Source organism: Panthera uncia, assembly GCF_023721935.1.
Source record: "Panthera uncia isolate 11264 chromosome E2 unlocalized genomic scaffold, Puncia_PCG_1.0 HiC_scaffold_20, whole genome shotgun sequence".
In the NCBI taxonomy this organism is placed as follows: Eukaryota; Metazoa; Chordata; class Mammalia; order Carnivora; family Felidae; genus Panthera; species Panthera uncia.
In genome coordinates, this window is record NW_026057589.1 from 8,604,653 (window position 1) to 8,617,250 (window position 12,598).

Sequence of the window (12,598 nt, forward strand, 5' to 3'; positions counted from 1 at the left end):
TCTCTCTCTCTCTCTCTCTCTCTCTCTCTCTCTCTCTCTCTCTCTCTTTCTCTCTCTCTCCCCCTCTCCTGTACACGCATGCTCTCTCTCTCTCTGTCTCAAAAATAAATTTAAAAAATTAAAAAATAATAAACTGTTACCTGAATCTAGCATAATTTAATTATTCACACATTAAAGAACACTGGGATGGTTTCTACTTGGTCATTATTTCCAAGACTTTCATACGTAAACATCCTTGTACATACCTCTATGTGCAAGTATTTCCCCTGGCTAGATATTTAGAAATAGAATTATTGTTAGAACCTACTCACTTCCTGACATTGTGAATGAGTCTCTTTCCCTCACTAACTTACCAGCTTTCTGAAGCAGTTGACAATCTAGAAAACACAGCAAAGCGAGTAAGGCCATGATGGGGCTGGGCGGATGGCTGTTGAATGATGCAGCCTCCATCACATTGTGAATGTGCTGGGGAAAGATAAACCTGTTAGAATTTAAAGCCTGTCCCTGGAGCTGTAATTTGGGAGTTAGTGAGGAAGGCAAGTTAGACCTTGACTGGGTCCCATTTGCAGCCTGAAGCAGGCTCCAGGCTCTGAGCTGTCAGCACAGAGCCCGACGTGGAGCTGGAACCCACAAACCGAGAGATCATGACCTAAGCTAGAGTCAGACGCTTAACTGACTGAGCCACCCAGGCAGCCCATGTTCATTTATTTTTGAGAGAGAGAGGGAGAGGGAGGGGGGGGGGGGAAGGAGCGCATAAGCTGGGGAGGGACAGAGAGAGGGGGACAGAGGATCTGAAGTGATCTCTGCACTGACAACAGAGAGCACAAAGCGGGGCTTGAACTCACGAACTGTGAGATCATGACCTGAGCCAAAGTTGGATACTTAACCAACTGAGCCACCCAGGTGCCCCTAATTAGAAAAAATTTTAAATGGCCCCTGCTGGGTTTTTGTTTTTGTTTTTTTTCCTCTCCCATAAGGTAAAAGGATTCATCCATGGATGAATGCATAAATAAAATATGGTATATGTATACAATGGAATATCAAAACATGGATAAATCTTGGGGGCATTGTGCTAAGTAAAAGCCATGTCACAAAAAGATAAATACTGTATAGTTTCACTTAAGGTGTGAAAGTGGTCAAATTCATAGAAACAAAGTACAATGGTGGTAAGGGGCGGGGAGGGGGCTGGGGAGAGAAGGAAAGCAGGGAGTTGTTTAATGGCTACAGAGTTTCAGTTTGCAAGATGAATGACACTGTTCTGGAGATCAATGTGAATATACTGTTGAGCCTAAAATGTAAAATGAACTTTAAAATGGTTAACATGGTAAATTTTATGCTATGTGGGGTTTTTTTTTAAGCCATAATTTTTTTAAGAGTAAAAAGAAAAAATAATCACCACATTCTTGCCACCCAAGCATGATTATAGGTTTGAGATAATAGTCCTGTGCATTTTTTTTTCTATAACAAATATTGGGGCACCTAAGTGGCTCACTTGGTTAAGTGCCCAACTCTTGATCTCAGCTCAGGGTTGTGAGTTGGAGCCTCACATTGGGCTCCATGGTGGGCATGGAACCTACTTAAGAAAAAAAAAAAAAAACCCACACTAATATTAATGATGATGCTTGAGTGTCTACTCTTTCTACCATTTTATGCTAGATGCTAGCATAAAATGGTAGAATACATATGTCAGAATGTAAACGAAATGCACACGGAACTGTCCAAGTCTTTTTTTCCCCAAGTCTACTTTGAAAATCAACTTGCAACTTGTAGCAATTTCAAAAGCTCAACCCTTTGATAATGACCTTAAAGCCAGAGAAGTTCGGAAAGGGAGAAGTGGTAGGGGGGCAAAGAGGAATTCTTGGAGTGGTTCAAGTTTAATGGATGCATAAAGGTACGTGCAAAAGAGTAGGGAGCCTGTCCTTGGTGTGAGGAATAACTTGAATAATTGTTGTTAAAGTGAGGAATAGCGTATTGGAGAGCTGCCTGACCAGAAGTGAAGATGCCCTGAGATGGGGAGGGTGGGGCCTGGTGATGAATCTCTGAAGAAGCAAGCCAGGATTGGCCTTTGGTCTGATTCGAGGCAGTAGAGCTTCATGAATGTTCCTGAGCTGTGGTATTTCCTATATATTTTCTCTTAGGTTCTCCACTTGCTACTGGAACGGGAACCCTTCTCCTTATCCTCTCTGATGTGAATGACAATGGCCCTGTACCAGAACCTCGAAGTATGGATTTCTGCCAGAAAAATCCACAGCCTCATATCATCAACATCTTTGATCCAGATCTTCCCCCCAACACATCTCCCTTCACGGCAGAACTAACACACGGGGCAAGTGTCAACTGGACCATTGACTACAGTGACCAAGGTGGGAACTGGAGTCTTACTCTGACCCCATGCTTTTCCCTGCTCCTGCCCCCCACCCACTTCTGAAAGTCCCTTCTCAGCTTCTCAGATGTCACCTCTTTTGTTTGATGCTTGTTTATTTGCCCCATCTGCATTTGAGGCATTCCCCCAAAGGTCCCTTTCCTTTCCTGGTATCTGACTCTCTAACATACTGCACAGTGATCTTCCACCCAAGCAGCTCCATTTTCTTTACCCTAATAATTCTAGAATGAGGTTGTTTTGTTTGTTTGTTCTTTTTCTCCTGGTCCCATCATTTATTTTTGTTGCTTCCTCCAGCCCGTGAATCTCTAATTTTGAAGCCAAAGAAAACCTTAGAGTTGGGCGACTACAAGATAAATCTGAAACTCGTGGATAACCAGAACAAGGACCAGGTGACCACCCTAGATGTGTATGTTTGTGACTGCGAAGGGGTCGTCAACAACTGCAAGAGGACCATGCCTTACGCTGAAGCGGGGTTGCAAGTTCCTGCCATTCTGGGCATTCTCGGAGGAATCCTCGCCTTACTAAGTAAGTATGCCTGGCAAGCGTTTCAGTCTTTGGCTTCTAAAATGGGGGAGGTTTATCTGTTACTGAGCATTTTAAAGTTGAGTTCGCCAGGACTGGAAGGGAGCACTGTTCCATTAAATCAACAGGAGCCCAGTCCGTCTATTTTGTTGTTCTTTGAATCCTTCAGGGCAGTGCATACAAATCGCCTGCATGAGAATTCTGATCTGGGGTGGGACCTCACATTCCACCTTTGTCACCAGCTCCCGGGGGTGCAAATGTTGGAGGTTCTTAGAGCAACCCGGAGCAGCAAGGCTTTAGGGTACTATTCTCACCAGCATGGTCGGAGCTACCAGCTCACCACCCCCACCTTCCGTCCTGGAGAAGGGATGAGAGAGGAAGTGGAAGGCACGTATCTGGAAAGTGCACCTTCACTCCCATTCCGATGGCTCAAACACAGCCACACCTAGAATGTCCCACCCTAACTGAGTGGCCATGTGCCCATTTAACACTTGGCACAGAGTGGGGGTGGAGTGCAGGGTGAATAGTGAGTATCAATGACTATCAGGACAGAGTGGGGGAAAGACCGTGTATAATTAGGGGCTGAAAAGGGCGGTCCAGGTCATGAATGCCTTTGCATTCAGAAGAGGGGGCTGTTAATTGAGCCTCAAGGAAGGTTTGGTGGAAGATGTAGGATGGTCGGGACAGGGACTGGTGGCATCCAGATGGACAGAGGGACATTCGTGACGGTTCCCACACTAGTGAAGGCACAGAGAGGAAGGGGAGGCAGGGAGGAGACCAACGTGGCTGGAGTAGAAGAAAGTTCTTAGAGGGAGCAGTGGGGCCACCTCTGGGGTTTCAAGTTCGACTCAGCACAGGTGTTCTTTCCCCTGCCGCTTGCTGCTTCAACAGATTCATTTGCTCCTGCCCTTTGCTGCTTGTGTCGTCTCAAAACTCAGAAGGAAGGAGAGTGTTGTTTAGAATTCAGTGAGCTTTCTGGACTTGTGTTCCTCAGAATTCACATGGCCTTTATTGCCACCGTGGGATGAGGTTAATTCACCTTCCTGTGTCATCAGCACAGGTGTGACAGCACAAGCCCTGCCTGCCCACTTACTTCCCACTCCAATCACATTTGAACGGGCCAGTCTGCTCTGGGGACAGCAGTTACAAACTAGTACTTTCATTCTGAGGAAAATGTTCAAGACTGGAGTTTACACTTAAAATACTGATTTTTTAGTAATAGCCTTACCTCAATTTGTTTGGGGTATATTTTATTAGACACAGAGGCCAAGGACAACATGGCAGAAAGCTTAAATGTGGAACAACATCGAAAGCGGAAGCAACGCCAGGATCCACACTTCTAGCTTCTTGTTCCTTGTGGGCAAGCGTAGAACTTAGCCTTCTAAAGGTGATTCTACAAAGATGCCGGGACATGTGGATGTTCGTGTAATCCCTCAATATTCGATTGCTTGCTTTGTGCCAGGCTTTTTGAGGATCCCACTGGGGTTACTGAGGTTTTGGTACAGTGTATAGGGTGGTACTTCCTGAAGCAGTAAAAATATGTTGTTACTTTTCTAAAGGGATAACATTTGAGTAACGTTTGATCAGTAACATCTTCTTGGAGATGATAACCTGCTCCTTGCTCTTACTTGCTCTACGCTCCACGTGGATGGTGACTGTTGACATCTTATATGGTCTTCAGGGCCGTGTCCTCGGTGCCAAGGCACGTCTAGGCCAACCCAGCAAGTGCTCACTGTTCCTGTTTATGGATTGTGATCAAGGAAGTTTGCTTATCTGAATAAAGTCTTGGAAACTTGCTGATTTCAGAAACAATAGGGAGTTTGGGTACTTCTAAGAAATCTTTTCCCCAAGTCTATGCAACCTCCTGTTTCAGTCCAATAATACTGTTTCAGTAGGATGTCCTTTCCCTCCTCCCTCCCCCTGTAGGGTGTCCTTTAGAGGTACTTGGGCACAAGCATCTATGAAGAAAACACATTGAATCATCATTTTTTCATTCACGATAAGTAGTTTAAAAGTTTTTAACAGCTGTTAATCATATATACCCTAGAAACATCCCATGATCAGATGAAAACTTTGGAAATTAAACAGATCGTAGAGCTTGCCCACATGATTTTTATCTTAAGGGAATATACCAGGTGATTATATGGTCTGTGTCCCATTCCTCAGAACTGATTAAAAATAATGTGCACCTGTCAATCACATTTAGGGTGACTCAGCCCTGTTCACGAACCTCTAATGGTTCCAACTCAGAATCAAAGCCAAAGTCCTTCTAGTAGTCGACATATCCCTGCCACCCCTCTGTTTGCTTCTTTCCCCCTCACTCACCCTGCTGTGGCCATGCTGACTTCACTTTTCTTAATCATGCCAATCATGCTCCTGCCTCAGGTCCTTTGTCCTTACTACCATTTCCTCTGCCTGGAGCATTTTAACTCAGATTCTGAGAAATGACTGACTGGTTTAATAAGTCCAGTTAGGGGCCCCTGGGTGGCTCAGTCCATTAAGCATCCTATTTCGTCTCAGGTCATGATCTCCCAATTTGTGAGTTTGAGCCCTGAGTCTAGCTCTGTGCTGACAACTCAGAGCCTGGCGCCTGCTTCGGATTCTGTGTCTCCTTCTCTTTCTGCCCCTCCCCCACTCATGCTCTATCTCTCCCAAAATTAAATAAACATTAAAAAAGATAAATAGTCCAGTTGAAGACACGCTTGAATTCCCATGTAATTGTCCACTATGTTATACTGTATACGTTAACTTCAGGTATGTGAGCATCGCCATGTGGGTTGTCTGACAGCCATCTGTCTGGTAGGCAAGGCAGTGGTGCTGTGTGATAGCTGCTTTTTATGGCCTTCCTGACCTGTGGCTCTCCTTGTTCTCTCTTCCCCACACCAGTCCTGATTCTGCTGCTTTTGCTGTTTGTTCGGAGGAGAGGGGTGGTCAAAGAGCCCTTACTACCCCCAGAAGATGACACCAGGGACAATGTTTATTACTATGATGAAGAAGGAGGTGGAGAAGAGGATCAGGTACCTTTTTAAAACTGTGGCAAAAAGCTATGTGGTGATATCTATTTGGAAGAAGCAATGATTAGGAGAAGGTAGGCATTTAAAATACCGTTGTTCTGTTCAGCACCCAGATGAATGGACAGATGCAAAGGGCAGTTAAATAACTTGCCCAAAGTCACACAGGTAGGAAGCAGTCAAACCAGGTAGTCTGACTTAAGCCTGTTCTCCTCATGGCTGTTCTCAGGACATGAACTTCAAATTATTTAGACATAAAGCAATTAATCTGTTGTGATATTTTGTCCCTTGAGTTTATAGGTATGCTAAACTTTTGCTTTTCTTTTTGTAGATGTTAAATCTTCAGGCCTTCTTTATTTTCCCTGATTTTGGAGATGATCTTACCTTGCCCCGGAGTTTTTTTGTTTTGTTTTGTTTTTGTTTTTTAAAGTAACCTTAATGCCCAACGTGAAGCTCAAACTCAGGGACCCGAGATCAAGAGTCACATGCTCTACTGACTGAGCCAGCCGGGCACCTTTCTGGAGAGTTTTTGAAAGTGTATTCTATCTAGAAAGGGAACCTTGGGCCCCATCTCGGAGTTCGGCTTTTGACTCCCGCCATGCATGAGCACATTTGCTGAGCGATGTGGTCTGGAAGAATAGCCATTGATTAGAATTTCAATGCCTGTTCTGCATAACATATTAAGGGGTACAGAGAAATGTCCTTCAGGCATTTGTGGGACAACTGCTGGTCTCAGCTACTGTCTTAGTCTGTGTGGACTGCTATAACAAGATACCACAGACATTGCTTAAAAACCACAGAAATTCATCTCTCACAGTTCTGGAGGCTGGGTTGTTTAAAATCAAGGCACCAGCAGATGTGGTGTTTGGTGGTGGCTTGCTTCCTCCTTCATAATCAGCCATAATGTACTCGCACGGCAGAAAGGAATCTCTAGGGTGTCTTTTATTGGGGCACCAGTCCTCCTCCCGACGGCTCCATCTACCCTCCTGATGTAATCACTTCCCAAAAGTCCCACCTTCAAATACCACCACCTTGGGCATTAGGTTTCAACATATGAATTTTGTGAAGGACACAGGTATTGAGTATATGGCAGCTAGGCTCACAAGAATCTGTGGACTGGCTAGGACTTAGTTAATAAGGTATAACAGCCTACATCCTTACCACAGGGGCTCCTCATGATCATTTGATGTCTTTCCTTTTTTTTTTTTTTTTTTTAATGTTTATTTTTGAGAAAGAGACAGAGTGTGAGTGGGGTAGGAGCAGAGAGAGAGGGAGACACAGAATTCGAAGCAGGTTCCAGGCTCTGAGCTGTCAGCACAGAGCCTGATGTGAGACTTGAACTCACAAACCATTGAGATCCTGACCTGAGCTGAAGTCGGACGCTCAACCGACTGAGCCACCCAGGCACCCCTGATGTCTTTCCTTCTAGGGCTATTGTGAAAACTCTTAGGTTGAAAATTGTCATTTTAGTTTACACTGGCAAATGCTTGCAACTATTATGCAGTTGACAGTATTATCTGATACCAGAATCTATAATCCAAATATATCCCCTTATTTGTGACTGTTTCTTTTTACTCGGGTCTATTTTTACCTTTTTCTCCAAAGGACTTTGACTTGAGCCAGTTGCACAGGGGCCTGGATGCTCGGCCTGAAGTGACTCGCAATGATGTGGCACCAACCCTCCTGAGCATGCCCCAGTACCGGCCCCGCCCTGCCAATCCTGATGAAATTGGAAACTTTATTGATGAAGTAAGTTAGCAAAATCAAAAGCCATGGTGCCATTCATCTCTAAACTCAGGAACAGTTGTGTTGAAAGTCAGGAAAAAGTCTTTAGATTCTTTGCTTTATGTTTTCTCCTTGTCTGATCCCTGACTGCTATTTTTTATTTGTGTCTCATCTGAATTTCAGAACTTAGAGCACTTCAAATTGTTCCTAGCGAATTTGCGAAGTCCATATGGCAAAACCAAGAATGACTTGAAAGGATTTAGTAAAAGTAGACATGAAGCTAAAGGAATTCAAAGTAGATCCAGTTTGGTTTCACTAATGAGTCTTTTTGCCCCTGCATCCCACTCCTGGTTGGGATGTGATATTAAATGTGTATCATAAGTCTACCTAAGGGCCAGAAAAATAGCATCCCTTTGTATATGTCAGAAATGCATTCAGCTTTAAATTCCAGGAGCTTAAACAGATATAACAGAGGGTACCTTGTTTTTGTGCTTGTTACCTCATGAGCACAAGATGGCTGCCACACTTCCAGGCCTTGGGTCTGTATTCCAGTCAAGAAGAAGTAGGAAGGGTAGGGTAGAAGCCAAAAATTTTCATTCAAGCAAACTGTTACTGCCAAGTAAGGAGTTTATTCTATATGTTACAATATGACTGTTTTCAGCCTCTGTCCATCCTGACGGGCTTGTTTGTCTCCTGCCTACACATAACTTATCATTAGTATAGAGGAAAAGATTCTGCAATTTACCTGTAATGTTCTCTTTTCATGAAATATATATTAGATTTGTCTTCCTTGACTGTTTGTATAAATTTACCTTATTGGTGTCGCAGGATGGTTGCATGGTCATGTGTGACTCGTTGCTCGAGGCACCTAGAGGAGGCATCTTGCCTCAGATGACAGGTGTGCGATTCCTTGCATTGAAAGATCCTATCGTCTTCCTTCTTCTTTAGAACCTGAAGGCAGCAGACAGTGACCCCACTGCTCCTCCTTACGACTCTCTGCTTGTGTTTGACTATGAAGGAAGCGGTTCTGAAGCTGCTAGTCTGAGCTCCTTAAACTCCTCGGAATCAGACCGAGATCAGGACTATGACTACCTGAATGAATGGGGCAATCGCTTCAAGAAGCTGGCAGACATGTACGGAGGTGGTGAGGATGACTAGGGGACTCGAGACAAATGGGGAAGGAGATGGGCCCCTACATCGTGTGACAGAAAATGCAGGGCTCATGGTTTCTCAGCTCCCTTCACTTGAGATGACTTTCTGGGGAAGAGAGACTGCTCGGTGATGCAGTTAGGATAGTTGGGATTTCCACTTTATAGATCTAATCTGTGTGTGTTCGAATGATTTCGCCCTAATTTTTGAATCTTTTTTTCTTTCCTCACTCTTTAAGTGGTGATGCTGTCCCAAAGACCCCCATATGTTAATACTTCAGAACAATAGCTTCAGCCTCAAAAGGTTCTGCTAGCAACTTGCAGATTTCCTTAAGGGTTTTCGTCTCATTTTTTAAGGGAAGGGAGGGGTCAACTGCCCTATTATTTTGTGTGTGTATGTATGTATGTGTGTGTAATTATTTTTAATTTGTGTACTTTTTTCCTCCTATCACTGCACAGCACCCCTTGTTCTACTATCCACTCTTACTCCTTCTGAACCTACATTGCCCCAGACAGGGGTTCTCTGATGCAGAAATTGTGGGGCCCTTTCAGGATAAGTGTGGTCTTAGTCTGGCCATAGTGTGACTGGGTATTATTTACTCTTAAGACCTTTAATCTTCTGAGTATATAACTTGAAATAGGTATCCATCCACTTACTCGTTGTGCATAAGAATGTTTGTTATGTGTATGTCATTACTGGGGTGATCTGGTTCTAAACAGGAAGCCTTGACCAGAAAGGGTGGTGAGTTTTCAGGTGCCACTCCACATCTAATGTTCATCTAACACTCAAACAAGAGAGTGATCTATTCCAACACTTACGGTAGTGCCTCGAGTGCTGCAGCCAAAGACAGAAGGTGTTTGTCCCAGCGGAGAGCAATGTGAAAAATGGGTTTGAAGGTGGCAGGAGACAAGTTGTTGAGCCTGGCAATTTAGGAAACTGAGGCTGAGGATGGTTGAGGTGGCTCTGCCTCTAGTCCTGAGAAAGAATGGAAGAATCTTAACATGTGACTCCAATCAGGATCCTGCTACCAGAGTTTCTTCCTGACAGCCCAGAACCCCCCAAGTGCCTGCTGTTGTTGATGTCCACAGGATATGCTGGCTGATCTGGAAACATCTGCCCGAAATTCCAAGCATGCATAGAAAACAATATCAGGAAATCCAATTTATTTTCCTTAGGAGCAGGAAGAAAATATGGCCCTAAAATGTGTTAGTAAGGGGAGTGTGGGGAGAACTCTGATTTGGATCTTCTTTTAGTTGAAATGTGAACTTCAAGAACCTTTTGACAACCATGGAAAATAATCTTATCTAAATTGCTTTACTGTCTGTCAGGTGTTTTTTGAAGAAAAAAAAATCATCCCTGCAATCACATCTTGGAATTGTCTTGATTTTTCAACAATTTAAACTCGAATGTAGTCCTGTATAGAGAATGTCACTATAGTTTTGAGTATATATGTGTGTGGGTGTTGATAATTTTGTATTTTCTTTGGGAGTGGAAAAGGAAAACAATTCAAGCTGAGAGAATTCTTAAATATTCATTTTTATAAATTTTATTAAAGAATTTTGTTAAACATTGTCAGACACATGTTTTATTTGGTTAGCCACAATTCCATGCAAGACCAGTGGTACTTGGGCTTATTCAAAACATGGAGAAGGAAGCTTCATGTTGAAATGACTCCTCCAGAACTTTGTGTCCTTCTATTGCGGGCAGAGTGTGGGAAACTGCATTTACAAATTCACTTTACTTGAAAACTGTCCATATGGTATGTGGAGAAGCCATTAACATTCTCTTCTTAATGGAAAAACTACTGTGGGCATTGCTGAGGGACCTAGCAGAGCTTCAGACAAATTCAGTCAGTCAGCAAAAAGTTTGTGTAGTCCAGTGGTTCACCACTGGGGGAGAGTATGGCTCCCTCTCCCGGAGGACTTTGTGCAATTTCTGGAGATACTTTGATTGTGATGACATCAAGTCAAGGCCAAGGATGCTGCTGACCGTCCGGCAATGCACAGGACAGCCATGTGCAACAAAGAATCATCAGGTTCAAAATGTCAGTAGTGCTGCTGTTGAGAAACCCTGTTACAGTTCTGTCACTTTCCTCTGCTGGAGTGTAGGACTTGAGATAGATATATAAATTTTTTTAAGTGGTGGTCAAATATATATACAGATCTTGACTTATGTGGTTATATCCCAATAAACCATCATAAGTTGAGAATATGTCAAAAGTGCATTTAATTTGCCTAAGGCACCAGACATGAGATCGTAACCCACTTTAAATGTGCTCAGAATGCTTAACATTAGCCTATAGTTGAGTAAAATCATCTCACACAAAACCTGTTTTATTTAAAATAAATATTTTAAATAAAATATTTAAATATTTTTTTAATATTTATTTTGAGAGAGGGGTGCCTGGGTCTCTCCATGGGCTAAGCGTCTGACTTCGGCTCGAGTCATGATCTCATGGTTTGTGAGTTCGAGCCCCACGTCAGGCTCTGTGCTCAGAGCCTGGAGCCTGCTTCAGATTCTGTGTCTCCTTCTCTCTCTGCCCCTCCCCAACTTGTGCTCTGTCTATGTCTCTCAAAAAATAAATAAATGTAAAAAAAATTAATATTTATTTTGAAAGTACATCATGAATGAGGAAGGGGCAGAGAGAGAGAGAGAGAGAGAGAGAGAATCCCAAGCAGGCTCCACATTGTCAGCACAGAGCCCTATAAGGGGCTCGATCCCATGAACCATGAGACCATGACCTAAGCTGAAATCAGTCAAGAGTGTGTATGCTTAACCAACTGAGCCACCCAAGTGTCCCTCATATTAACCTTTTTTGTTTATTTTTTTAATGTTTGTTTATTTTTGAGAGAGAGCGTGAGCAGGGAAGGGCAGGGAGAGAGGGAGACAAAGAATCTGAAGCAGGTTCCAGGCTCTGAGCTGTCAGCAGGTTCCTGGCTCTGAGCCTGACGTGGGGCTCGAACTCATGAACCGTGAGATCATGACCTGAGCCGAAGTCAGATGCTTAACTGACTGAGTCACCCAGGTGCCCCCACAAAACCTATTTTATAATAATAAAGTGTTGAAGAGCTCATGTCATTTATTGAATATGGACAGCGAGAAATGGAATGGTTAAGTGTGTCTGTTGCTTACCTTCCTGATCACAGAACTGACAAGCTGTGGCTGCCACTCACTGCCCAGCATCACGAGAAAGTCCGACCGCGTATCACCAGCCCAGGAAAAGATCAAAATTGGAAGTATGGTTTCTACTGAATGTGTGTGGATTTTGAGCGTGCAATTCAGTGATACTAAGTGCACGTATAACCCTCATCTCTATTTCCAGAACCTTTTCGTCATCCCAAACAAGTTCTATAACCATAGGCAATAAGTAACTCCCCGTTCTCCCCTTTCTCAGCCCCAGTTACCTCCATTCTACCTTGTTTTATGAATTTATTCTAGGTATTTCATGTAAGTGGTGTCATGTAATTTATGTGCTTTTAAACTTGGTGATGTCATGTAGCCTAATGTGTTCAGGGGTTGTCCACACTGCAGCTTGTATCAGCACTTCATTCCTTCTACGGCTGAGCAATATTCCATCACGCGCATATATACCACATGTTGTTATATATCCATTTATCTTGGGTTGTTTCTACTTTGTGGCTATTGTGAATGATGCTGCAGTGAACGCTTGCTTACAAAAACTGTTTTTAGTTCTGGTTATTAACCTGAGAGGAGCATTGCTGGGTCATATGGTAATTCTGTGTGTGGTTTGAGAGACTCCAATATTGAAACCTTGGTTGGTTGGGTCCTGGAGTGAAAATTTAAGATC

General features: G+C 43.4%; 1 protein-coding gene across 2 annotated transcripts in view; it reads left to right on the forward strand.

Annotated features, from left to right (window-relative positions):
- Window positions 1-10,362, forward strand: part of CDH1 (cadherin 1) — an 81,973-nt gene extending 71,611 nt beyond the window's left edge. For both annotated transcript variants that reach the window (XM_049622971.1, XM_049622970.1), the window contains exons 12-16: window positions 2,139-2,363; window positions 2,678-2,908; window positions 5,792-5,922; window positions 7,522-7,665; window positions 8,590-10,362. In XM_049622971.1, coding sequence (XP_049478928.1) covers window positions 2,139-2,363; window positions 2,678-2,908; window positions 5,792-5,922; window positions 7,522-7,665; window positions 8,590-8,799 — 941 coding nt within the window. In that variant the 3' untranslated portion in view covers window positions 8,800-10,362. The remainder of the gene's footprint in view (window positions 1-2,138; window positions 2,364-2,677; window positions 2,909-5,791; window positions 5,923-7,521; window positions 7,666-8,589) is intronic.
- The last annotated feature ends 2,236 nt before the right edge of the window (window positions 10,363-12,598 follow it).